Source organism: Lynx rufus, unplaced genomic scaffold (assembly GCF_022079265.1).
Source record: "Lynx rufus isolate CCGP_SWC_20201006 ecotype Redwood Valley unplaced genomic scaffold, mLynRuf1.p SCAF_1, whole genome shotgun sequence".
Taxonomy (NCBI): domain Eukaryota; kingdom Metazoa; phylum Chordata; class Mammalia; order Carnivora; family Felidae; genus Lynx; species Lynx rufus.
Genome location: NW_025814823.1, coordinates 150905555 through 150933316, shown reverse-complemented (window position 1 = coordinate 150933316; position 27762 = coordinate 150905555). Strand labels below are relative to the sequence as shown.

Below are 27762 nucleotides of genomic sequence, written 5' to 3'. Positions count from 1 at the left end.
GAGGTATGTATAACGTGCTCAAAGAATAGAAGAAAGAAATTCTAACAGTAGGTGTCACGTAGTAGGTGAGTTAACTGAGGACACTAGTTCTTAAATTTGAGTTTGTGTAGAATTCACCTGTGATGTTTGATAAAAATGCTTATCTGGGCCCCATTAATGGGAGGTAGAGTTTCAGAATCTTACTTTTAATGAAGAGTTTTACAGTTAAATCTGAAATTGGCAGTCCTTAAACCATACTTTGAGAGAACTCTAATGCAGACCTTACAGACTTTAGTGGAGATATTGGAGAGATTTGTGCTGGGTGATGATCAAACTCTGCAGTTTATTGATATGGTGGATTCTTTTAATTTGAATATTGCACTAGCCTTGCATCCCTGGAATAAATTCCGTTTGGCTGGGATATATAATTCTTTTCATATGTTGCTGGGTTTGATTTGCTAAAAGTTTAGGATTTTTGCATTTATGTTTATAAGAGATAAAGATGATCTGTAGTTTTCTGGGCTGAGTGCTTTCTGTTAAGGAAGGTTATTAATTGTTGATTCAGTTTCTTTAATAGATACAGGCCTGTTCAGATTGTCCATTTCTTATGTCAGTTTTGGCAAATTGTATCTTTCAAGGAATCAGTCCATTTCATCTAGGTTATAAAATCTGTGGGCATGGAGTTGTTCGTAGTGCTTCTTTATTATTTTAATGTCCGTGGAGTCTGTAGTGATGTCACCTGTTTTGTTTCTGGTATTAGTAATTTGTGTCCTCCTTTTTCTTAGCCTGACTAGGCTTATTGATTTTATTGATCTTTTCAGAGAACCAGTTTTTGGTTTCATTGATTTTTCTCTATTGATTTCTTCTTTCCAGTTTTACTGATTTCTGCTCTAATTATTATTATTTATTTTCCTTCTGCTTAGTTTGGATTCAATCTGCTCTTTTTGTAGTTTCCTAAGGTGGAATTTTAGGTGTTTGATTTTAGATCTTTTCTAGTATTTACATTCAATGGTATAGATTTCTGTTTAAGCACTGCTTTTGCTACATACCATAAATTTTGATAAGTTATGTTTTAATTTAATTAAAAATATCTTGAATTTGTCTTGGTTTTTCCTTTTTGACCCATGTGTTATTTAAAAATGTATTGTTTAGTCTTGACATATTTTGGGATTTTCCACTTTTCTTTCTGTTTACTGATTTCTAGTTTAATTCCATTGCAGTCTGAGGGCAGACATTGTATGATTTCTGTTTTTTTTAAGTTTAAGGTGTGTTTTATGACCCAGAATGTGGTCTTTCTTGGTGAATGGACATGTGTAGCTTCACGGATGAATTCTCAGGTTTTATCAATTAGCCATATAGTGGCAGAGATTTGGGTTTCTTCCCACATCTCTGATTTTTCCTGTGACTTCTCTCCTTCACTACTTTCCTAAAGAGGCTTAGTTCAAATAATAGTAGAGACTGTTCTCATGGGTAGAATTTGGTTTATTTAAGATCGATTCTTAAGACTAGCTTATACTCTGGTTTTGTTCCACTTTTTAAATTTAGTTTTTTTGTTTGCTCTGGAGTAAAAGCGTAAAGCAAATTTGGTTGATTTTAGAAAATCAGAAGATAATTGAAAGTGTTCGTTTCTAAGAGAGAACTTATTTTCTTAATGTTGTACTGTGGTTTTGCCCTTGTTACTAAGTCGAGCAAACACAACTTGCCCCAAAGAAACTTTGAAGAATTTTGTCTGTAAAGTGTCTCTTTACTCTTTATCTACCACCTACAAAAAAAAATCTTTGAAGGTCTGGTAGAATGAACATTCGCTTGGTTTTGATTGAAATGATTATACCTTTTCCTTCCCCAAACATTTAAAAATCATGGTCTCTTCTCACAAGTACTGTTTAATCGATTATTCACTATTTATTAAGCACCATCTGTATGTCAGGTATATCTGTATTCTTGGCCATAGGGATATAACTATATTAAACAGGGATAATACTGCCTTTGTGGAGCTTATGTTTTACTGGGAGATTCTGATGATAATGAAATGAGACATAATATGTGTTGGTTGTGATAAACGCAACTAAGAAAGATAAAAGCAGGGTGAGGGATAGAAAATGGTTAGGGTGGTTGTTTTATTAGTTAAGTTATTCAGAGAAAACCTAAATGAGGTGACAGTGGAACAAGTATGATTTAATATACATATGTATATATCTTCAACATATATGCGTGTTATCTGTGAGTACATATTTGGGAGCTATACCCTAAACAATTACTATAATGTCAGGCACAAAGCTCATATTGTCTGTAGCTATATAATTCTTTCAATAAAGTTAAACATTATCATTTTTCCAAACAGTGAACAGGTAAATAATTTAAGTATTTTTTTTTTTTAGTTTTTTATTTTTTTCAAGTTTATTTATTTATTTTGAAAGAGAAAAAGAATGAGGGAAGGGGCAGAGAGAGAGGGAGAAAGAAGGAGAGAAATTCCTAAGCAGGGCTCCACACCAGCAGCATGGAGCCCAACGTGGGGCGTGAACTCACAAACCAGGAGATCATGACCAGAGTCAAAACCAAGGTTCAGACATCCAAACTACTGAACCACCCAGGCGCCCCTTAAGTATATTTTGTGTTTTTTTCCTTAAAGAAACCTCTATAATAGTAAGTGATGTTTTATTTAATAGATTGGTTTGTGCCACATATTTTTAGTCTTTTAGTATATTTTTTGTGAGAATACAACTCATTAACTCACAATATACTGATTTTACATTCATATCTTTCACTTACATAAAACAGACTTAGTTATTCCATTGTTAAAGTAGACTAAAATATCTTTGTGATTTGCCCATAATCAAAAGATTTAGAAAAACCAGGTATCATTTCAGCTTTTGATTCTTTGATGTTGAGACTCAGGGTCTTAAGTTGTATTTATTTTTAAAAAATCTTTAGGTAGTATGAAAAGCCAATCTGCTCATACATGCTCATAAGGATGATTTTGGGGAAAGTACAATAAATATATGGCATGGAAAGTATGCTTGAACTAGAACTAGATGACCTCTGGGGTTTGACTCAAGTTTTTGTGATTCTGAATATGTGAAACTGAATATCACTGATATTCACTGATGCACATTTAGTTGAATGTATATTGAAGTGACTGACAGTGGAGGGAATATTCAATTTGTCTTTCAAGAAGAGTTTCACAGAGGATTGATTGGACTAGGTCTTTTAAGGGTAAGTAGAAGTATGTTAGGTGGGTAAGAAATTTAATTTTACTTTTCCTCATTTTATTTAAGTAAAAGTATTTATGTATCCTACTTACATTAACTCATTTAAATCTTCATGAAGTATTTAATCTTGGATTTTTTTTTTCCGCCTCCACTTTTTTACCTGCTTTTTTTTTTTTTTTTTAACCTCTATTCCACAGAGGTAGAAATGGAGACACAGCAAGATTAGAGTAACTCTTCCAAAATTAAACAGTTATTGGTGGTGGAATTTGACTTGAACGCAGGCAGTTTGGCCATTGTATTGTTGTGCCAGTCTTACTGTTTACATTTGATAGGTTTCAACTTATGAGAGGAGTCATTTCCAGAACAGTTTCCTATAGAAACAACATTAGGGTGTTATATTTCTAGAAAGTCTTTCCCAATCTAGTTAATAACTTCTATTACATCTCATATACTATTAAAGAAATCAATCATTACTGTCATGCATAGCACTAATGATTAGCCTAATTCAAGTGCCAAACAGGTCTGACATTGCTGCATTCACTCAAAATAAGAATTCAGTCCTTCATATTCTCTCCACCTTAATTGCATCCAGTTAAGGCACTCCTTCTGTACAGTATTAATTTCCATTGTGCCTCTAGTATAGACTTGTAGTAACATTGATGAGGTGAAGAGCAATTAGAGAACTGGAGATGAATTGGAATTTCTTGTCATTGTTAAGTATCTAGTGTGCTAAAAGCCTGTCTCAGCCCATTTCTTTTCCTGAGGGCTTCTAAGGATTGGCTTGCTCATATCCTTTCACTTGGACTACCTGTTGCTTATAGCTAGAACTTAGTTTCCTCCCTGAGTTGCAAATAACATAGTATCATAGGGTACCTTGCATTCCCTACCATATGGTCAACGCACATGATAAAGGTTATTACTACCAGTAGATTTTTTTAAAAGTCACCTTGCCATGTTACTTACTTCCAGCTGATCATAACTGTTTACTTATCATAAAGGTCTTTTAGGGAAAAAAGTTGAAGCTCTGGATGATATTGATGAGTCTTTGCAATACATTCTTGGAAATAGAGAGGTTTGGATTGTGAAGAAGAGATGAGATGGAAAATAATAAGGGACACTAGAGAGAGAAAGGGAGACCTTTCTCCTCCAGAAATTATGAAGAAAGAACTTCAACAAGCTGTTCTTCTCTGTATTATAAATATATGAGTATAGATTGCCATCATATGATGTCACAAATAAGGCACTATAAGGCTATGGTAGGCTATGGCTTTTTTTTTTTAAATAAACATGATACTTTTATCTTTTTGATAAGTAGTAGACGCCTTTTGAAATACTAATCTGATTGCTTATTTTTTTTATGTAGTTATCTGTGTCTGCCCTTTACACAGTGCTTAGCTGATTTTTGTTATCTTTCACCATTTGATTGCCACTGTTTGCCCAAATACAATGATTTACCTAGCAAAGCAATGCCACACTTTCCTGCTTTTTTTTTCCTAAAAGAAAAAGTCAGATTGGAGGATTCTGCTCCATCATGACTTCATTAAGTTCATTATGTTTGTTAAGTATTTTTATCATTTCAGAAGATTTTAGTCATTTTTATGATCAGTATAAATGATTGATTAAAAATGTTTCCAATTCTTTGTGATTTATGGGCATATGTATTCAAATATGAATGTTTATGTCTTTTGTTTCTGAATATAGTCTTGCTCAGAAGAGAAGCCATGACTTTTTTTCCTGAAAAGTTTTACATTATTAATAGTTACATTTATTAGTAGAATTTTCTTAAGTTTAAATTCTTGCTTATTGTCTTCTCCCTTCCTTGTATTAGGTTAATTAATATTAGGACAGTGAAGCTTCACTTTATCATTTATTACCAGACAGCTTTGTTGGTTGGGTGGGTCAGATGCTAACTAGAATTAGAATTAATTGTAAACTAAGTCTGTTTTCTAATCAGGAGGGACAGATAAGAAAGCTTTGGTAACATTCATTATAATGTTAAATCATAACTAACTGAAACATTAGTTGGTTAAGACTAACACTATTTTTGGGGCACCTCAGTGGCTCAGTTGGTTAAGTATCTGACTCTTGATTTCAGCTCAGGTCGTGATCTAATGGCTTGTGAGATCGAGTCCTTCATTGGGCCCTGAACTGGCAGCATGGAGCCTGCTTGGGATTCATTCTCTCCCTCTCTCTCTCTCTCTCTCTCTCTCTCTCTCTCTCTCTCTCTCTCTCCCCCTCCCCTGGTCGGTCTCTCTCTCTCTCTCTCTCTCTCTCTGTAAATAAATTAAGTAAATAAGTAAACTTTAAACAACTGTTTTCTAACTTGATTCTGTTATTTATTGAGTACTTTTGATTTTGATAGAGAGCTTCTCAATCATATTAGAAGTATTGAAGGTCATCATAGTTCTTTCTCTTCATAGTCACTGAAAAAGAACATTTCAGATCATCAAGAAAAGGAATCCTTTAATAGGTAGAATTGGCCAAGTATCTGAGATAAACTTAAAAAACAAAACAAAATAATATTGTAAAACTCTTGGTATTCACAAGTCTCCTGAGAGAAATTCCTGCAAACCACTAACAGAGGGGAGAATGCTGGACAGTGGGCTAGGTATACTCCTTTACATCAGAGCTTGGAGCTCTGATTTACTTTCAGGTCTCCTATAAATGTTAGCTCATTTAATCCTTATGAAGAAGGGATAATTGTTCCTATCAACAGTAACTACACTTCACAGGCTTTGACGATGGTTTAGAAATGGTAGGTGTGTGAATGCCAGTAATCCATTGTGTTTATTTAAAATAACTGCAATCATCAACAATAAGATCTTTTAAGAACTTGGAGAGCATTTGCCAACTCCTATCTTTTGTAGGTAAGAGTGAGTCCCAGAGAGAGCTAGCTCCTCTGTTATTAGTGACAGAGAAGTTCTTTGATTCTAGTATGGTTAATTATTCAGTACATTAAAATATTTACAGTAAGTGCATCTTTCCAACAGTTACCATTAGGAGTACACCTTAAATTTTCTTGGCTTTTGTGTGTGGCTTAAAATTTAGAGTTAAGCTAAAATTTTTATTTTAAATTTGTTTTGATGACGTTTTATTAGTGTACTTACCAAAGTTGTCGTTCTTAGTTTGTTTAAAAGAAAGTATTTGTAACACAGACTTAAATTGCATTAAATTGAGAGTATTATCTTATAGAAACAGACTACTTTCTCTGAGATACAGTGTATTGTCTTTTGATCTTAAAGTGAATAATTTTCTTTTTTATGCTAAAGTTTAGTGCTTGGCACATAGGAATTGAATGTAGTGAAGGACAGTAGGCACATTTATGCTTTATCCTTTTATTTCATCTAAAAGGTAGTATTCAATATATATTGAAAACCTGCCATGTTAGGCACTTTCCGGGGAGTTCGGTTAGGGCTCAAGAAATGAGATGAGTAGTTTCATTGGAGGAGAGATCCATAAATTGTTGGTCATGGTTGAGCATGATAAAGACTGTTTTGGAGTGATGTATATGGTTTTTTTTTTTTTTTTTTTTTTTTTTTTTAACAAGGAAGGTTTTATAAGGGAAGTGAATATTGAGGGATGGGTAGGAATTGGTTTGAAGTTGATGATCTATAAATGCTAAATACAAATTTATTAGTTGTAACTAATAGCTTCTTTGGATATAGATCTATAGGGGTATTTTCTGTAATGTCAGAAAATACAGTTAAGGAAGAGTACTACATTTAAGAATGCCATCTTCCATTGAACCTTTTATTTGTTACTTATTAGTACTATAATGGAACATTTATGAATGTCTTAGAAAAAGGTGAAGTGGCTTGTTACCATCTTTAAAAATACTACATTCTTCACCAACATTTTTTTAAAGATTTTTAAAAAATAAGTGTTTATTCCACACTGTATGTTAGCCAATTTGACAATAAATTATACTTTAGAAAATTAAATAAATGTTTATTCATTTTTGAGAGAGCATGAGCATGAGAGGGGTAGGGGCAGAGAGAGAGGGGGCCAGACGATCCGAGGCTGGCTCTGCACTGATAGTAGCGAGCCCAATGTGGGGTTGGAACTCAGGAACCATGAGATGATGGATGACCTGAGCAAAAGTCAGACACTGAGTCACCCAGGCACCCCTAAAGAGAATTTTTTATTTTTATTTACTTATCTTTTATTTATTTATTTTTATTTATTTTATTTTTATTTATTTATTTGAGAGAGAGAGAGAGAGAGAGAGAGAGAGTGCACACAAGTGGGGGAGAGGGACTGAGGGAGAGAGAGAATCTTAATCAGGCTCCATGCTCAGTGTGGAGCCCGACACCAGGCTCAATCCCACGACGCTTGGATCATGACCTGAGCTGAAATCAAGAGTTGGACACTCAACCTCAACCAACTGAGCCACCCAGGCACCCCTCTTCATCAACTTTTTAACAACTGAACAGTTATTGCTTTATATAAGATCTTGCATAATTCATTCAAAGTAACTGGAAAACTATCTTTTAAAATAAACAGCTGTTAATTTCAACACTAATGTTGAGATAGTTAATGAATTGTATTTAATTAGAATGCCCTCTGTTTGTTTTTTTTTTCCCCTCTGTTCTTTTGAAAATGTCTATTTTTGCCCTATGTTGGTTGGTCTTCCACTTTGCCTTACCAATTTATGTCAAGAAACATGTCTTCTCAAGTTTATTTATAAATTTAATGAAATTCCAGGGAATGGTTTTATATCGTCATCTTAAGCAATAAGTCTGGAGTTGTTTTTGAATATAGTTATATCAAATTCATGCATGCTCCTATGTTGTATGTGTTATTAAGATATTAAGGATGTACCAAGGTATTTTATTGAGAATTTTTGATTTTTGGCCTTAAAGTACATTAAATTTCTTACTCTCAGTTGGAAAATAGCAAAAATTTCTGCTCATACTTTTTACTTTAAAGAATTAAAAGCACATTTTGTGCTGTGAAGCACGATGCTGGCAAATCAAACAAATTCTGTAAGCAATTAAATTCGAAAACCCATGTGCTTAAATTCAAATCAGAGCAGTTGGTAATTATGTTTTACAGTTTTCTTTCTCTGATTTTACCTTCTTATTTATATAATTCTATTGGTAGTATTATTTTGAGGTATATGAAGTTGCTGTTTGGTAGGTCAGAACAGTTAAGTATCTGTGATTTCATTAGATTCATTTAATAAATCTATATTAAATCAGTAGGTGACCTTATTCTTTAGCTGGTTTTCTATCAAACCCTTTGATTATTTTCATTTTGTTTATTCAGCAAAGTTTTCCTTTTCTTATTTTCAGACCTGTTTAACTGTCTGTAAGGGCTGGGGCTAAGTAAGGACTAGTGTAGCTCACATAATGAACCCTAAGATTCTAGAAATAGTCTATTGGCAAGAATTCTCCTTGCTTGTTAATGATTGTTTAAGGCTGCTTTTACCTGCTTTGGCATTATATGGAAGAGTTTCTCATCTTGATTAAATCTATACAGCCCTTAAACCTATTAGAAGTAATCTTTATTATTATTATTTTTTTTAACCAGCTTGAGTCTGTCAGTCATCCACATGTATATCACACCTTTCTTCCTGAGTTTCTAGACCTCTTCTCAGTCACATTGCCAAGATCCTGAGCTTGGTTTGTTTATTCTTCAAAGTCTCTCAAACTTTGTCCATTCAGGTTTTAAATTTAATACATCTCTACACTACTTGTACTTCTCTTCAGTAGGACACGTCTCATAAAGTTTTTTTCAGCTTGCACCTTTGGTCTCATCTATTTCTGAATCTTAAGTGATTAAATTCCCACAAACCCGTCTCTAGAACATTCAGCACCCATCCAACATTGGTTCCTTCCCTTTTGCCTTAAGCATGTTTTATTTTCCTCCTTATGAGGGTATATTTTAAATATATTTTCTTTGTCAACCATTCTAGTATCCATCAGATTTTCCTGTTATTGCTCAGTTTCTTCAAAGAATAATTTTGTCCATTATTTCCACCTAATCTTTACATAATTGCTTAAGTTTTATTCTTATCTGCTGATACTTCCCTTACAGAGATAATTAATAATTTTATGCCTAATTCCCTTTTTTCTCTAAAAATTTTAATTTTTTGGTTTTTTTCTTTCTTTCTTTCTTTCTTTCTTTCTTTCTTTCTTTCTTTCTTTCTTTCTTTCTTTCTTTCTTTCTGTATGTCTGTCTATCTTTCTTGTAAGCTCTGTGCCCAGTGGGGGACTGAACTCACAACTCTGAGATCTGGAGTTGTACACTCCACTGACTGAGCCAGCCAGGTGCTCCTGGTTTTGCTTTTGTTTTTGAAGCTGTCTTAGTTCAGGCTTTTTGGTGTTCATTGGATTATTTCAGAGGGCTTCTATTTTACCGCTTTGCTTCCAATTACTTTTCACTTTAATTTTCTACTTGGTGGCATAGTTATCTTTCCAAAATATATATATCTTTCCAAAATATATATAATGGATTTGGTTCATTCCAGTCTTAAGATCCTGAACTTATTTCCGAGTACCTGAAGAAAAGTCCATTATGTGCAACCCCTATCAAAGTCTAAAGCATGTGGAATTGCTCAAGGTTTTGGATCTTGCCATTTACTCTCTGTACAGGTGGGTGTATCTGTCTAAACTTTTTTCTTTTTCTGTGTGAGAGTGGGATACTTCTTTAACCTTTTAACACTAATTCACATGTCACCTCTGTGAACCAGTCTTTCCCAGCTCTCCCACTTGGATTTAATCACTGCCTTTCTTGGGGTGCTCCCATAACACTGGCACTGACCTCTACCATACCACTTATCACATATTATTTGTAGGTGGAAGTCAGGAGTGGTTAACACTGTAAGAGTTTGATACAAACACCTGATGCAAGATATGAGTTATTCTCTAACCTTGAACTTAGATATGGATTGGTTCCAAGACCTAAGATAGACTAGATTGTAGCCAAAGCAGTGGTATTTACATATTGAAAGATAGAATAGTTTTTATCTAGGTTTTTGTCTTTGGGAAGAGTATATCAATTGGAATCCAGTTTTATCAGTTGAAAGTCTAGAAGTTTAGCCAGATTTAAACATATTTATCCATATCTATTTAGGGTTGAGAGTATTGTACCCCCTAGCTATTCTGTATATTCAAACTTCAGCACTGAATGAATGAGCTATCCCTCAGTGCTGCCTTTTGGTCTCAATCACTACTCACCAAGCAGCCTACTTATTATTTGACCTCCATAGGATCATTAAGACAGTGATTGAATGGAACACTTAGTGTACTTTAACATCTGATCTACTTGATAGTTTATGTTTCACTGTAAATTAGTTGATAAAATTCTTACAACCTGATTATTGCCAGTCTGTTTCATGAAGATTGGTTGTACCAGTGAAGCATTTTTTGTGTGTGTTCTGAAAAGCTGAGAATGTAGCTAAGTTGCTGTCCTTGGGAGGCCTGCCTGAGGCTTGATGTTCCTGTAGTTTTCATGCACATTGTCTCTAGGATTCTACAATCACCCAAACCAAAATGTCCTGAAAATATCTTTGAGATCGTCTTCATTTTTATTCTACAGTTGTTTTCCTTCATGTTCATTCACAAAGTTTGATTGGTTTTCTTCTGACATACTTTATCTTTTTTTTTTCTTAGTTTGAACTGCTTCTACCTTAGTCTTAGGTTTTCTTTTTAATTAATATATTTCTATGTCTCATTTTTCTTATATGTTACTGGCATTATTTCATCTTCCTATCCTGTTTGCTTAAAAGTCTTCCAAGGTGATCTTATGTGTCCTCTTGGTTTTGAAGACTCAACAATGTTAGATTCTGTCTTCATTTTATTTCCTCCAATTCTTTGCCCTATAATACAAAAAGCCTGCTTTGGTTGAGCTAAGATTTTCACTGTTGCATGGTTACTCTCTGTTCACATTTTCGTTTAGCCTCGAATTCCCTTTTACTCTTTATCTCTGTGATATTAGTTTCCATGTTAGGTTTCACTCTGTGAAACTTTTCTTTCTTCCTCTTCTTCTTTTTTTTTTTTTTTTTGTTGCTGTTTTATTATTTTTGAGAGAGACAGAGTGTGAGTGGGGGGAGGGCCAGAGAGAGAGAGGGAGACACAGAACCTGAAGCAGGCTCCAGGCTCTGAGCTCTCAGCACAGAGTTCATTGTGGGGCTCGAATCCACAAACCATGAGATCATGACCTGAGCTGAAGTCGGGGGCTTAACCGACTGAGCCACCCAGGTACCCCATCTATGAAACTTTCATATGCAGTTTGTTCAGTTTCTCTAGCTTTTGTTCATAGTACTGTCCAATTTTGTCCTGCAATACTGTCTTAATTTTTTGGTACCTAGTATGATAATCTTGGATTTTAAGTTCTGTTAAGACATTCTTTTGCAGTGTTGCCATTCATTTAGTTGTTCAACAAATTTCAAATGCCCTATTATATGCCTTGAACTATTCTAAATGTCATTGTGCTAAGTATTTGGGATTTAAGTCTGTGAAACACAAAGTTCCTTTGCCAACTTCTTGATAACAGCCAGCAAGATATTGGATATATGTTAGGCAGATAGCCTGTACTTGTAAATTAAATTTTTATTTGCTTTTCCTGTTTATAGATATAAATAATTTCTACAGTGATATAATTTGGATTTGTATCATTTTTCACATTGTTTGACCGAGACCCTAACCAATTTGTCACATAATATATGGTGATATACAGTTCTTATCACCAAAGTAAGAGAGATTATACCTGCAGTACTGCTACTGACTTTAGCACAGTTCTTCCTGTCATACCTGAGCTTAGCTATCTTAGTGCTGCGGGGTTAGCAATTTTTGTTGAATAGTGATCTGATCATACTACTTCTCATGGGTTTCCTGTTGCCTTTAGGTTACATTCTAAACCCTTTAGTTTTAAAGCAGATACCACTGATGGCTCATTCACTCAAGCTGAGTTCATTGGATTTTGACTCATGCTTTAACATCCAAAATGCCCTTTCATAGGTTTTTACCCTTAATAATTTCTTTCTCTCTCTCATTTTACTGTGTTCTCAGAATCTTCTGCCTATCCTCTCATCACTTTGTATCGTAATGGTCCCTTTACTCTCCTAGTTCCCTGGCTGCTCATTGGTGACTGGGACTCTGCTGTTTCTCCCTATTGCATTTGAGTGATCTAATGCTCAGCGCATGTACTTTGTTGCTCATTAAATGTTCATCGAATGGGCTGAATTGATTTAGTGGAAAAAACTTTAGGTTGGAAATTAAGGGTCTGGGTTTTGGATAAGTCTAACTTTGATCTTTGTTGTTTGAACCCTGATTTCCTCATTTGTAAATTGCTCAGAGATAGTTTAAGTGCTCAAAGTGTGAATTTGAAGTTTTATGTAAATCTAGGTTGAAATAACAAAATGTGTACCTTTAAATTATTTGAGCATCTCTTAAGTCTATCTCAACATGTCTAGCTATCAGTAAAAGATGTAAACAGTCAAGAGACAAAAATTAGGAAGGTTATTGGGTGCTCTGATCAGATGAGGGGCCACCAAATGTGGGGTGTCCCAATTGGATGGGGACCGGTGGCAAGGCAGTGAAGAATTCATCCAAGGCATGAGGAGATAGAAGTTTACTGAATACACTCAAGGGAGTGGCTGGCAGGACAATAGAGCAGAGGCTGCCACAGGCATTGGTGAGGGGCCACATTATAGGGTGGAGTGAGGGAATGTGGGGACTTTGGAATTTCCCCTTTTTTGGTAATCTTAGGAATTGTGCCTGGTTGTAATTGGTCAGTTAGGGCCTATACTTATTTTGAGGTGGGTTGCTTAATGAGCTTATTTGCAGTCAGCTGGGTGGTCTGTCTGGTTGCTGTGGGCCCTTTTGCTTTACTCAGGTTAGCTTTGCTCAAGCCTATTGCCTAAAAACAGCCTCTATAGGTAATATCCTCTTTCCTTTTTCTCCCTTCTAATTTATTCAGGGAGATTATACTTGAAATCGTTTGGGGGTGTCTGAGTCCCAAGTATATATGCAAATATGCCTTCTAATGTTAAACAGCATGTGCTTTGTTTCAGTTGGTTAGCAGGAGAGCTAGTTTAATGAAACAAAACAAAATGTCAACTCTACTAAGTCTGACACAGTTTTCTGAGTTTTATTTTCTGTATTGACAAGCAAGATAAAATGTTGATATTTGATATATTTTATTTCTTGGAGAGTTGTTTAATTTTCCTTGGTAAGAACTTTTTAAACCTACCCAGAAATGATTACTGACAAAACTTGAAATGATTATTCTTCTAGAGACTAAAGGCAAATAACTTTGTCTTGCTCTTCATGGCTTCAGGTTAATAGATAATAGAAAGTTATCTTAAGTTGAAACCTAAGTTGCCGTAGTATTTCACCCATCTTGGGTCATATGAGCTATTTCACGAACAACTTTTCCCACTTTTAGTTATCAAGAGAATCAGGGCCTACTGGCAATGAATCTAGACAGAAACCATCACTTTGGTTAAATTTTGATGCATTAATAAAAGCATTAGGGCTACTTGAGTCATTGATTCCAGTGGTTGTGTTTGAGACTTGAGCCATGATGGACTTTGTAGCCTCACTGTATCTCTCCCCAGTTTAACAGTTTTCTGTTGTGAAATATTTGATTGTTTATGGCTAAATGTATTTAATCATTGTCTTTAATTAAAAATGAGAAATATTCAGGGATTTTTATTTTTAAGTTAAACAATTCAGTAATCATGCTTTTGTATAAACTTAGGTGTACATAGATAGGCACACCTGAGTGGCTTAGTCGGTTGAGCGTCCAACTTTGGCTCAGGTCAGGATCTCATGGTTCATGAGTTGGAGCCTGGAGCCTACTTTGGATTCTGTCTCCCTCTTTCTCTCTCTCTCTCTCTCTCTCTCTCTGCCCCTTCCCCGCTTGTGCTCTGTCTGGTTCTCTTTCAAAAATAAACATTAAAAGAAAAAACTTAGGCATACTTAGATACTAAGTTGGGCAGTGAAGGCAGGTTATTAGAATCATTTTTATTTATTTATTTTTAGAATGGTTTGTTTCTAAATTTCAAATTGTTGTGTCCCTTAGTTAATGAGTTGAATATTTTTTATACTTTAACACATTAATCCCTAGAATGTACACTATAATTGCTAATTTCATAGTAATGTCTCAAAAGTTTTAGTATTAATCTATTAAATTGATAATATATAACTGGTAACATACAATGTAATAATTTTGGTGAAATCATTTCCACATAATCTTACCTCCCTAAAAATTAGATAACATTCTAGGAAAGATTCATTGACTTCTATTAGAAAGTCAGAAGAAGACTGACTTATATAATAATACATTTAGGACAGTATATAGATGAGCTTTTGGGAAAATATTTCTAGCTTCGTTTAAAAAGGTAGAAGTGGCAGGGTGCTTTGGTGGCTCCCTGAGCCACTGGACACTGTTAAGTGTCCCGACTCTTGATTTCAGCTCAGGTCATGAACTCACGTTTCATGAGATCGAACCCCACATTGGGTTCTGCACTTGACCGTGGGGAGCCTGCTTGAGGTTCTCTCTCTCTCTGCCCCCATCCCACGTGTGCACTCTCTCTGTCCCAAAATAAATAAGTAAATTTAAAAAAGAAATCTATTTGAAAGAAAAAGTGGACGTGGCATAATGAATAGTGTTCAGGTTACATTTTTGCCTTGAACATTTTTTAGTCAAACATTAGCTACTACATTGAGAGCGGTGTTTGCCTTTCTTGGGGTTCTCTTTAATTCTTCCTTTGCCTCTATATTTGATAAACTTTTGAGTTCTGCACAAAGATATCAGAATGCATTTCTCTTCTCAGTACCAGAGATACCACTGTGATTTAAAGCTTCATTATTTCTGGTCTGGGCCATTGTAGAAACCCAGTTCATATTTCTAATTATCCTCAATCCAGTTTGCTGATACTTGTTTTTGCCTTTGCATGGTTTACATCTTCACTTCTGCATCTATCAGCAATATCATGCTTAGTGATTTGAAGCAAAAGGAGAGAGTTGAGCTAAAATACCTCTCTTTCACTGTTCATCACATTCCATCATATATATTTTCCGTATCAGTCTTTCTGAAATGCCATTTAATACCTGTAACACTTACTAGATATGACTAAAATATGATTTCTGCTATTAAGGAGTTTACACTCTAATAAATTGGTATATGTATATTTGTGAGAGATTGTACTAGATGACCTTGAAGATTCTGTGATACTATCACTTATTTCTTTAAAGACTAGATTGAGGTTCACTTGGTCCACAAAACTTTCCCTGACTAAAAACTTATCTTCTGCTTTTAAGTCTATAATCTCAAATAGACCAACCTTCTGACATACTTGCTAATATATTTCTTGGCCTTGTTCTGCCTGAAAGAATTCTTTGTAATGGCATTCATTGTATGGAGATTGCAGAACTTCTATCACAAACTACACAGAAAATAGGGTAGTAAATTCAAGTGATAGGAAATGTGAAAGTAGAAAGGTAAAAATGTAACCTTTGATGTTAGGTGAATATAAAAGTGGTCTGAACCTTAACCCAGTTGGTAAAATTTAAGGCAGTAAAATATCCACAGTAAGACGAGAGTTGAGGCAGGTTTAAAAAGCATTTTAAAAGCCGTCCTGTTTAAGAACCACTTTTACTTCCTTTTTTTGGAGAACTGTCTGTACATATTTTTCCTCTTTTTTTTTTTTTAATTAGGCATTTGGTCTGTTAGTACACTAGTTATTCCTCCTCATCCCCACCATCCACTGTTTCACTTCCCATGATTTCAGTTACCCAAGGTCAATTATGGTCTGGAAGCAGATGATCCTCCTTCTGAGATACGGTCATGTCAGTAGGAACCAAATGCTATGTCACAGTGCCTGCGACATTCGCCTCACTTCATCTAATCACGTAGGCATTTTATCATTTCACATCATTACAGGAAGGAGGGTGACTGTAGTACAGTAAGATATTTTGAGAGAGAGAGACCACATTCAGGTACCTTTTATTACAGTATATTGTTGTAATTGTTCTGTTTTGTTATTAACTATTGTTAATCTCTTACTGTGCCTAATTTATAAATTAAACTTTATTGTAGGTATGTACATACAGAAAAAACATTGTGGATATAGGATTCGATACTATCCAAGGTTTTGGGCATTTACAGGGGGTCTTGGAACATACCTCCCACTGATTTGGTGGAGGGACTACTGTAGTTGATTTGTAAGAACTCCGTTTATAATATCTAATAAGGAAATGATCCCTCTGTCATGTGAATTACAGATGTCTTTTCCCAGTCATTTGACATTGTTTATATCATTCTCTATTGCAGAAATTTGATTTTTCTTAATTCATAAAGTTTACTTTTTAGAGTAGTTTTAGGTTCACAGCAAAATTAATTGAAATGTATAGAGTTCCTGTGTACCCTTTGCTTGCACATGTTCACCCTCCCCCTCTATCACCGTTCCACCCCACAGTACTACATTTCTTACAGTGATGAACTGTTGGTGGCACAGTTTGTTATAATAAATGAAATTTGATTTTTTTCAACTTAGTTTTTAGGTTTTTTTTTTTCAATCAGGAGACTTGTCAGTTTAAAAAAAATTTTTTTTAAATGTTTATTTGTTTTTGAGAGAGACAGAGATCATGAGAGGCAGAGGGGCAGAGAGAGGAGACACAGAATTTGAAGCAGGCTCCAGGCTCTGAACTGTCAGCACAGAGCCTGACGTGGGGCTCAAACTCATGGAGTGCAAGATCATGACCTGAGCCAAAGTCAGAGGCTTAACCAACTGAGCCACCCAGGGGCCCTGAGACTTGTCATTTCTTGAAAACCTTCTCTCTTCTTGAAATTTAAAAAGTTTTCTTACAGAATTAAAATAAAAACTTCAAAAGAGTTATAATAGAGGTAATAACAATGACAATAACAACAAATAGTATTCATACATATGGAACTTTCTCTGTATCAGGCATAATTTATAACCACAGCTTGATTAGGTAGGTTAAGTGAATAGCTTTATTTTATAGGACAGATAATAAAGGTACATACTGTTTAAATGGCCTTTGCAAAGTCATGCAACTAGTAGTTAGTTGGCTGATTTTATCCCAGGCAGGTTAGGTCTAGAATCCATGCTCTTAAACCTGTACACTATACTGCTTCTTTTAAACATTTTTATATTTTTATGTTCTTATTTGGTGTATTATGTTTGAGGTAGGAATTCAGCCTTATTTTTGGACTGCTTGGATAGAGGGAGGAGCTAGCAAAGAGGAGTATGAAGAATTGATTGTCATGGTGTGAGTAAAGGAAGGCCTGTGGTAGGCCTTGTGGGATCCTGCTGAGATTTAAAATAAGGAAAGATAATTTGTTAAGATGAGGTGATCTTGATGGTAGATCTTTCAATGGAATGGGCTGAAGCAGAACGTCAAATGGGAACTGTGTGGGGATGTAAGAACATAGAAGTAACTGGAAATAAGTCTTTTGTCAAGTAGCTATGAATATTAGGGAGGAGGGCTGTGTAATGAGGGAAAATCATTGTTATGTTTGTTTCAGAAAGATGAAAGAGACTTACAGATGTTACAAAGTGGGTAGGAAGGATTCAGATACAGAAGAGATTTTAGAAGATATAGTAAGTAAACTATTCAGAGGTTGACGTTCCTGAAAATCAAAAGGAGGATGGGCTCCTAAGCACATTTGAAGGGATTTGTGTAGAAGATGCTCTTTATTTCCAGAGGGTAGAGGAAAAGATGGGTGCAGATACAAATGATTATGAGCTTCTTGGTGAAAAGGGAGGGTTTTCATTTAATGGTGTTTATTTTCTTTGTGAGTACAAGATGAGGGAGGTTGGAAGTGTGGAGATGGGGAAGGTTTTGACTTCGTTATAGTAGAGAATAGGGAGGGACTGATGAGAGTATAAACTAAGGAGGCTTTTGGACATTTTTGAAGGCCCACCCACTGGAAATTGGTGATGACAGCACGAGTTAATTTTTTTTCTAGTGGTGACTTTTAGGCCAGTTCTGTCATCACACTTAATATGGTTAATGCTCTTTAATCATTCACTTAATCATTTAATTGTTCACTATCACCTTAGAAGTAAAAGGTAGGCATACTCCTTTTAAAGCTTGCCAAGCTCGTGTTTTAAGTGTATTGAATAGAGTAAGTTTGGAGAAAGATGGAAAAAACGACTACTTTTTACTTCATTTGGATACCCGTAAATAATGGAGAACGTTTCTTGGGAATTGATTTTAAATGTGCATGCTAACCCATTTAACTTTTATTAACATGGATGTTACCCTTGGGGAATTTTGTAGAGGATTATGAGATGAGATTAAATGTTTTAAGTTTAAACATGTGGTCTTGAATGCTTAAATGCCAGAATAATAATGTATTTTAATTGTAAACTCATCTTTTTTAAAGTCTAATTTTTGGAATGTATACAAAGTTTTCCACCACTGTCCTCAAATCTAAATTTATTCATTGTTAAACTTGTTTGTTTGTTTGTTTGTTTTTTTATACAGGGTGTGATAGGTATACAGCTGGTCGTTACCATGGTGATGGCCAGTGTCATGCAGAAGATTATACCTCACTATTCTCTTGCTCGATGGCTACTCTGTAATGGCAGGTAAGGCAAAGTTAGGCTGACTGTGTCTGGTACTTTGAAATCTCTCTTTAGTTCAAGTCTCAGACTGATGGACTTACCAGAAGTTAAGCGTGAATTCCTGTTTTCTAAAAACATGACAAAGGGAAGTTATGAGAAAAATCTAGCTTCCTTATTTTTCTTACTTTAGACATTAGTAGTTTATTTTTTTTAGTACAAAGGTAATGGGATCATGGTGAACAATTCAGTCCTCCCCCTTTCATGTCCCTTTTTGTCCATTGCCATTGAAAATACCACATCACTTTTCCCATAGTTACCTCCTTAAACAGTTGGTCAACACAGGGAGGAGACTATAAATTGAAGTGATTAAATATTTTTACCATTGTTGGGAAAATGACTGAGAGCATATATTTGATTATTGATGACTCATTTGAGAGTTTATTATGAGAATTAGGGATTCTTTGTTCTACTGCAAAGAATTTTAAACTTTAACTTAACAAGGAGAGGTCAAAGTTATTTTGCTGGTTTTAATTTTGTCTACTGTGCTGTAAGCTTACTACTATTCCCAATCCTTCCACAAAAGAGCTCAGTTGCCTTGCTGATATGTGTACAATAAAATAATGTCACAAGTAAGGAAGTTGAATATAGGGGATATGAGACAATTGCAGGAAAATGCCCTATAGAAATACATGCCAAAATCTTGTGTAATTATGAAAGGTAAGTTATAGATATGGTACCACAACTATAGTTTTATTCTAACTGTTCATCTCTAGTAAATAACTGCATTCTCTTAATTTGTAGGTCTAGTTTCTTTTGTTTAGACCTTTTGGAGTTAGAAAACAATGGATAGATCCTATCCTCCTAATGATTTCATACACTGCAAGACAAATAATAAGCTTTTATGATTAGATCAAGGTCATTCTATCCACAAAGCTTAAATCTCCTTTATTGAATTTATTTTCTATGCTTCTTTTCATATCATTTAAATACAGAAAAATATTATTCAGACTGCTTAAAATTTTTTTTGACCGCTGGCGCATGCACGTGTGCACACCCACACAGAATGTGTGAGAGAACGGCTATTTAAAAACATATGTTTTATTAGCAAAGTAAATAATAACTAAAGTTTTAGTAAACTTTAAAACCTCTGTCAGCGTTATTTATAAAAGTCAGTCATCTGTAGCTAGTTTTTAAATGTGTAGTCTTGTTTACTTTTTTGCTTATCAAAACCCTTTTCCATAGATCATGAAAGGATAAACATCAGCTGGGCAAATTACCATTCATTCTAAATAAATGGAATCTGATTTAATGAACTAGATAAAAGTATGTTAAGGTAGCTCGTTTCTACTGAGAATTCATATTTATAGATTCTGTTTATGATGAATCTCCAGTGAGACTCCAGATCTCTTTTTGGCTCCAAAGATCTTCGCAGTCTTGTCTCATTTTAGGGTATAGGCAATTTCCTGTTCTTACATAATCTGCTTTCCATTTGTTTCTGTGAAACTTACATTTACTAGTAAAAACTAAAACTTCAGAGATTGAAAACCAAATTCTTTTCTCTTAATATTGGAATTATGTATTATAATTAAAATGGGTTTTTTTTCGACAAATATTAGCATGGATGTAAATATACATACTACATGTTTTGTAAATACACATACTGCAGATTTGAGGGAGAGTTCAGCATTTAAAAATAAATATGAAGTTGATAATTTTTTGTAATCTTGATTTGCTTTTGTAAACCGATTAACTGTAGTGTTAATTAACACTGTCTCTAATTCTAAATCAGGTTCCAACTATAGCAATCAGAATTTTCTAGAAATAGTTACTCCTTGTTTCATTTCCTCCGTTGTTTTTTTTTGTTTTTTTTTTTTTTTTGGTGTGTGTGTGTGTGTGTGTGTGTGTGTGTGTGTGTGTAAGATTTATCTTTTTTTAATGTTAATCCTGGAATTTTTAGGTCATGAAGTTAAATCGCTTAATGTTGTTGCCTAACTGTGTTCAATAAGATCATTGATTTTATCCTTTTGGGATAATTAGTGTTTCACCAACCTTTAATGATATGAAATTATGCTGTTTTAATATTGGTAAAATGTAAAATCCCTTGTGAATTGCTTATGTAGAAATATTGATCAGAAATGACAGTTTGCATTTTAAACCATATGATGCTGTTGAGTTAAAGAGAAAGATCTGAGGGCATTCTTTATCATCTGTAACATGCTTAAAAGAATTTGAGGGGAAAGGCTCATGAAGACTCTTAAAATTATGAATAGTGTAGGAAGGCTTGGGAGTGACTGTACTGAATGGAACAACTGAATAGAACTATTCAAATGAATAGCTGTGTAGATACCATGAAAGGTTAATCGTGAGTCTGACAGAAGAGAGTTGTTTTTAGGTTCTGTATATATCGTTCTAATATTTGTCCCACTAGTATTGTATCTTCATATTGTAAATAAATATTCATATTTGCCTTAAAAGTTATGGCCTGTCTTTTTGTATCATATAACTTAATTTATGTCCATCTCTCATCAATCTGTGTCTTTTTGGAATGGAGGGTTTAAAGTGCCATTGGATTTTATTATGTTGATTTAAAGAGTAAGCCTCCCATTTACTTAAAGAAGTAAATAAACAATTGAAGCAATAAACAATTTTTACTTTATAAATTACTGGCCTGTTGATTTTTAATATTAGAAAAACACTAATTTTCTAGCTCTTGTTAAATAACATATATTGCTGTTAGTATTGTAGATCTCTAGTTTTTTAAAAAATAACTGCGTAGTCTTTAGCCTTGTTTAATGCCATTAAATTACCTTTACAATGTTATAAAACTTCATACTGATCAAAAGTTTTATTTCTCTTATGCTGTTTGGATCTGTACACTGTGAATTAGTTAGGAGAGGAGATGCACTGGGGTATGTTATGACCTCAGAATCTCATTGTCTGAACCTAATGAAAGTTTCTGATTCTGTTTCCTCAGGCAGGAATCAGGGTCTTATGGGAGAGTTAGAAAGGGTTTGTTGGGCAGCTCTTAAGGTAGATTCTTGACAAAATGGTATTTAAAGATTCAGCTGTCTTTCCAGTGGTGACTTAGGGACTCTAGGCTTCTTCTGTCTTGTGGCCCTTGTATTCCTCCTGATACCTTGGAATCTTCTGTTCGATGTTGTATCTGTTGGCAAATAAAGGGAATAGGCTATGGATCTTTCAGGAGATGCAAGAGGTCACACTTAGAAGTCGATATATCATTTCTGTCCACATTCCATAGGCTGGGGCCCTGTGACTAATTAAGGCCAAAGGGCAAGTGTGTCTGGGAATGTAGTTTTCATTGTACCTAGGAAGTAAAAGCAAGATTGGTGAGGGTCTAGTCCTTCTCTGCAGTAGGTGATAATGTGTTTACGAATGAGAAAACTCATTTAACTACTCACAGTCACATACTGAAAAATGAAACAGATCTAAGCTTCTTATCCTGAAGTTCAGTTCAGTTCACAATATAGTCTTTATTTGATTTATGGCGCTCATCAACTCCAGACCTTGTCCTGGAACTGACATACTTGAACAGAGTTGGAATTTGGTGGAGGTGAACTTTTCTACAATTGTTGTGACTTCTTTTGGCAGTTTACAGAGTAATTTTTTAAGATTTTTTTTCTACCTTTTGTTCCTAGTGATACTTAGCCTTTTATAAGCTAATCCTACAGGTTATATGTAGTTAGTGTATGGTTTCTCTTCACTTAGTGTATTCTTCTGGCTTTTCTGTGACTGCGTAGCCACCTTTTATTCTAAATTAAAAGGTATCTCACCATTGATTTTGATTACCACAGACATGCTAAGTACAAAGTAGAGTTTAAGAAATATCATCTATTCAAATTATACTTCTTACCTCATTATTTGAAATTAAATTTGTCCCACATTACTAAATTATAAATATTTTGTATTCCATTCTTCCAGGGTTTTTTAATAGAAAAAATATTTTTCTTCTGAGAAATGTTTTTCTCCTTTTTTTTTTACATGCCTTTTTATATGACTATCAGATTTTGTTGAAGGGATTCTGCTTTAACAAGAACTTAAGTAATAAAATCTCTTCTGCCTGTAACCTGTGAGCATGTATTATTAACTTTGAAAACCCGACGGTGAACAGTCTAGTGCTCTCAGACTGCTCTATTACCCCCTCTCTTCACAAAGGGAGGAAAAATCATCGGAAGTTGGTTTGTCTGAGCTGCTTTTCCCTAACATAAGGAACACTTTTAACCGTCCTTCAGATCATTTGAAGATGTTCTTTATCGTGTCCAGCATACCACTGTATTGTAGCCATAGTATTCTCTACTTTCTATTGTAATTAAAGTTCCTTTCTGTTTTGAAGTTTGCTTGGCCCCTCTTTTCTTGGAGAGGTAAGTGATAGGTTACATTCTTTGTACATTTGAATAGTGGGTTTTGCATGAGGAAGTAGGATTTTGCTTTTTTTTTTTTTTTTCCCTGCAATAGCTTCCTTGCTGAATCTGCTTTCCATTTCCCTGATTGTTTAGCTCAAACCTTATGCATTCTTCTACCTCTTTATCTCCGGAGGCTCTCACTTTGGTTTGCTACTTCCTGTCATGTGTCCCTCATTGAAAATACATTATGGTTGGATTTACTCTGATTTTGTCTGATCCTGTATTGGGTAAAGAGCACAGTGTACCAACACCTTCATATTCAGTTGCTCTAATTCTTTTTGCCTGTTCTCTTTTGCATGTTGCCTGATCCAAGAATCTACAAGTTCCCTTTGGTGAGAGAAACCTACTATTCAAATGCACAGTAGGTGGGACCTATGACCTAAGGGAAAGGTGTAAACAGTCAGCTACTACCCTTGTGGAATGCCTGAGCCCTTGCTCTCTCCTTGCCTTAGTCATCTTAACTTCCAGTTCCAGAATGCCATGCTGTCCTATTAAAATTTCCAGTAAATAACAAGATAATGTGTGTGTGTGTGTGTGTGTGTGTGTGTATGACAAACGATATTTTAGCTACTTGTGCTGAAAGGTCTTCTAGGTTTTAAGCAGTATTTGTTTTCTCTTAAGTTTGTTTTTTCTCACTTGTCGAAATTATTGGGATTTAGAATGAAGACTGAAAGTGTCTATATGACCTGTGTTTTGAAATAGAGTTTTGTATTGATTATGTATTAAAACTTTTTTAGCTTGCTCTCAGTACTAAGTTTTTCTGTATTCTTGTTTAGATTTTCATTTCAAATTTCTGAAATTTTTACTTCTGAAAAATTTTGAAGTGGTTTGCTTTAAATTACATTGCTGTTTAAAATTTTTAAGGAGTCTACATCAATATATTTTATACATATATAAATGTATATATACATACATTTTCTGATACATATTTTTTCAGTGCTGTTGAACTTCAGTAAGAAAGATAATGGCCTGTTAGTATGTTATGTAAGAGATTTACAAGAAAATTATTAAAAAATATTTCAGTGATTCAGTGGAGTGTAACCCTAGGTTGGCTTTAATTTCTGAGACACTACTGACAATTTGAATGACACGCAGATTTGTGAAGTGAACGTAAGTGAAAAAAAAGCCACTCAGTAGCCAAGGTAAATGTCATAAAATACAGTGAGATTAATACATTTAACTTAAATGTAAGAAGTTCAGTTTTTAGTGAGATCCTCTTAATACCTTTTATTTTTTAAAGTTTTTCCTCGTCTTTCAAACACAGTAATGCGTGTGATATAGAAAAAGGTAATAAATTGATAAAAAGGGAAAATAAGAGGTAATGGACTGTATTCTCATCAGCTAAAGACAATCACTGTGTACATTTTGTTGTATTTCCTTCTAATCTTTTCTATTCATATTTTCCTCTCATGGTTGTGATTATATTGTATGTGCAATTTTAGAACATTAACGCAAAGCATTTTTCTCTAATTGTATTTTTGTAACCATTCTTATTAACTGCTACATAGAATCTAAAGCTAATTAGCTTTTATATCTGTCTTCCAAGCCCATATTAGAAAGGCATGGTGCAGCAGTTACAAGCAGATTGCGAGTCATTTTGCTGAGATAGACATACCAACTAATAGCAAAAGACAAGACTAAAAACTGAGACCAGAGCTAAAGTATAGTACAAGGGAACCATATGGTATGGAATCCAACTGTGTACGAAGCACTGACTGTTGAGGAAAACTGTGCAGCTGTACTTCTAGATTTTACTTGGAATTTTCAGATCTTAGGTGGCTACTCCATGCTGCCTGGCTGTCTTTGTATGCTCCACTTCTCTGACAGCTTTTCAACCCACATCCTCACTCCTCAAATAGTATGCATGCCTGCCTCAGCTTCAGCTCTTGAAGCCAGAGCTCTGCACTCATTTTCTCATCACCAAACCCACAACCCTAGTTACCTGTGCAGCCCCTCTATATTTGTAAAGAATGTTTGTATATTTTAATTTTGGCCCATGGAAGAGGTGTCCTGTCTGTCAGGCCCCAATTCCTACATTTGTGCTCTGTACCCCTTTCCGTCTTTTACCTAGACTGCTCCTTTGGCCATTTCCTTTCTTCCCTGTCGTAAATTGCTTCACTTCCATTGGGAATTATTCCTGTTAGCACACACACCCATACACATGCTTCTTTTTTTTTTTTTTTAAAGATCTCTTATTAAAAGTAACAGCAACTACAAATAAAGAAGAGTTACAGCCCTGCCTCTGTCTTCTGTCTTAAAAAACAAAGCCTTTCCCGTGTCCATTTCTTAGTTTTGGCCTATTTCCCTGTTTTCTGTTATAGCCAAATTTGTTACATGCATTGTCTTCATGAACTCTACTTCTCACTTCCTTAATAACTGTTTAGTTTTCTGCCATGTGTTATCTTCCCCTTAGGTGATATTATTGATTCCATAAATACCACAATTGTGTAATGACCCCAGGTTATCTCTGAGCTCTAGATTCGAAAGTACAGTTTTCCTCTTGATGTTTTCACTTGATATTTCATAGGTACTTAAAAACTCAAGCATGTTCAGATTCATAATTCTTCCTGTTCTACTCCATCTGAGAAAATGTACCACCATCTTCCTTAAATCAGAAAGGTAGATATCCTTCATTGTTTTTTTTTCCACTTCCTACTTTTAGTCTATCACTGTTGATTCAGTGTCCAAAATATATTTCCTTCTCTCCTTGCCTCCATATAATTCACAGAGCAGCAAAAAAGATCTTAAAATGTAAATGAAGTTATTTCTCTATCCTGTTTTGAGACTATTATTTTAGCATAAAATCTAAACTCCATACTGTGGCCCAGGAGGATGTGCATGATCTGATCCCTTTTTATCTCTTCCGCCTCCCTCATATGTTTCTCCTTGCATGTGGTGTAGCCGTCTCTTTGGCCTTTTGGTTACTGCAGCCTTCTGTGTTCTTTCATGCCTTTGTGCTTTTGGACATGCTCTTCTCTTCCTCAGTGCCATTCCCCTCCATTCTTCTCATCCTTTAGGTTGCTGGGTAAATGTCATCTCAGAGAGATCTTTGTAACCTACAACCTAAGGCTTTTCTCTCTCATTCTCACCATTTGTTAGGTTGTTTTATATAGTATCCAACTTGTGGCGGGTTTTTTTGGTCATTTTTTACTTGGTTAAATTCTGCCCCAACTAGAATACAAGCACCAAGAAAGCAGGGACTTTATTGTATGTGATTACATCTCCATTGCTCAGCAGAGTACTTGACCATAGGGGACTCCATAAGTGTCTGATGGATGGATGGATGGATGGATAGATACATACAGAAGTGGCCCTAAGAGCACCCAGCAGCCTAAGGTTCCAGCTTTGAACAATAATTTTTACTGATGAAGATGACCCATTTGTCCAGTAATGAGATTAAACAAGCTTGAGTATATTTAAAAAGAAAATGAGTCCTAGAAAATGTTAAGGATCTTAAAATATTTCATTATTATAGCATTCTGAAAGTAATTTAAGTTTTCCTATACTAAGAGTTCTTTTACAGATTAGTAATAATTAGCAATTATTCCTCAGTGCCAAACAACTAATTTCAGTCTTTATAAATGAATTATTGCATAAGTGATCTTCTCAATGTTATGCACTCAATCTTTATCATTCATGGATTGTGTATTTGTTATTTGCTTACTTGCTGAAGTTCATTTGTAACCCCCCAAATTCATACTGGTGGTGCTTTCAAGATCATTCATAGACATATCCAGATTGGCAAAATATTTGAGTGGCCCAATGCCCACGTTCCCAGTTGAGGCCTTGTTTCACTTTTCATATTATAAACAAGTGTGCTTTTTGTGGTCTGTTTAATACCATGTTGTTCACATTTTAGCTTTAGCTTTTTGTTAATTTCACTATTTAAAATAGCCTCCAAACATGGTGTTGAGGGGTTGTCTAGTGTTTCGAGGCATAAGAGGGCTATGATGGGCCTTATGGAGAAAATGCATTAGAAATATTCACAGAACTCAGGAAAATACTATACTTATGATTATAGTTATTAAATAAGCTTTGTTCAGGTGTGAATTACAGTGCTATTGGCTGTGAATTTAATGTTAATGAATCAACAGTATATATTAAATAAGGTGTCTTTAAACTTAAACACACATAAAACAAGGTTTTGTATTTATTGGTTGATGAAAATGTTGTGACCAGAGGCTCGCAGGAACCTAACCCTGTATTTCCCCTAGGAGCAATGTTCAGTGTTCGCGGCGACTTTATAGAACATAACTACCGCGAATAACGAGAATCGACTGTAAGTTAAAATTCTGGACTTAAATCGAAATTTCAGGAAGTGCCTCCTCACCCATGTTAATTAGAGTTTAGTGACTTTTTGGTTGGGATATATTTTATTTTAAAACCTTTAAGGGGAGAACTGAATTAATTTTGGTTCAGTGATCCTTTTTGAGCACTTACTATATGCCAGTAACTGTACTAGTTTTGAAGTATACAATAACAAGTAAGTCTTAAAATCTTTACTCTAAGGATCTTTCAGTTAGGGGAGTATTTCATTTTAATGCAACTGGTCTGTTACCAACTGCAGTTTAATTTTGACACTACCTGGAGTTAATACAGACTCCATGGG

At 34.8% G+C, this 27762-nt stretch overlaps 1 protein-coding gene across 2 annotated transcripts in view; it reads left to right on the top strand.

Annotated features, from left to right (window-relative positions):
* The window catches only part of TMEM161B (transmembrane protein 161B), a 70856-nt gene that overhangs the window by 3854 nt on the left and 39240 nt on the right, over positions 1-27762 (top strand). The window contains exon 2 of one of the 2 annotated variants that reach the window (XM_047088798.1): positions 18653-18756. In XM_047088798.1, coding sequence (XP_046944754.1) covers positions 18653-18756 — 104 coding nt within the window. Of the gene's footprint in view, positions 1-18652; positions 18757-27424; positions 27433-27762 lie in introns of those variants that run through there. The other variant, XM_047088799.1, reaches the window with a different exon arrangement.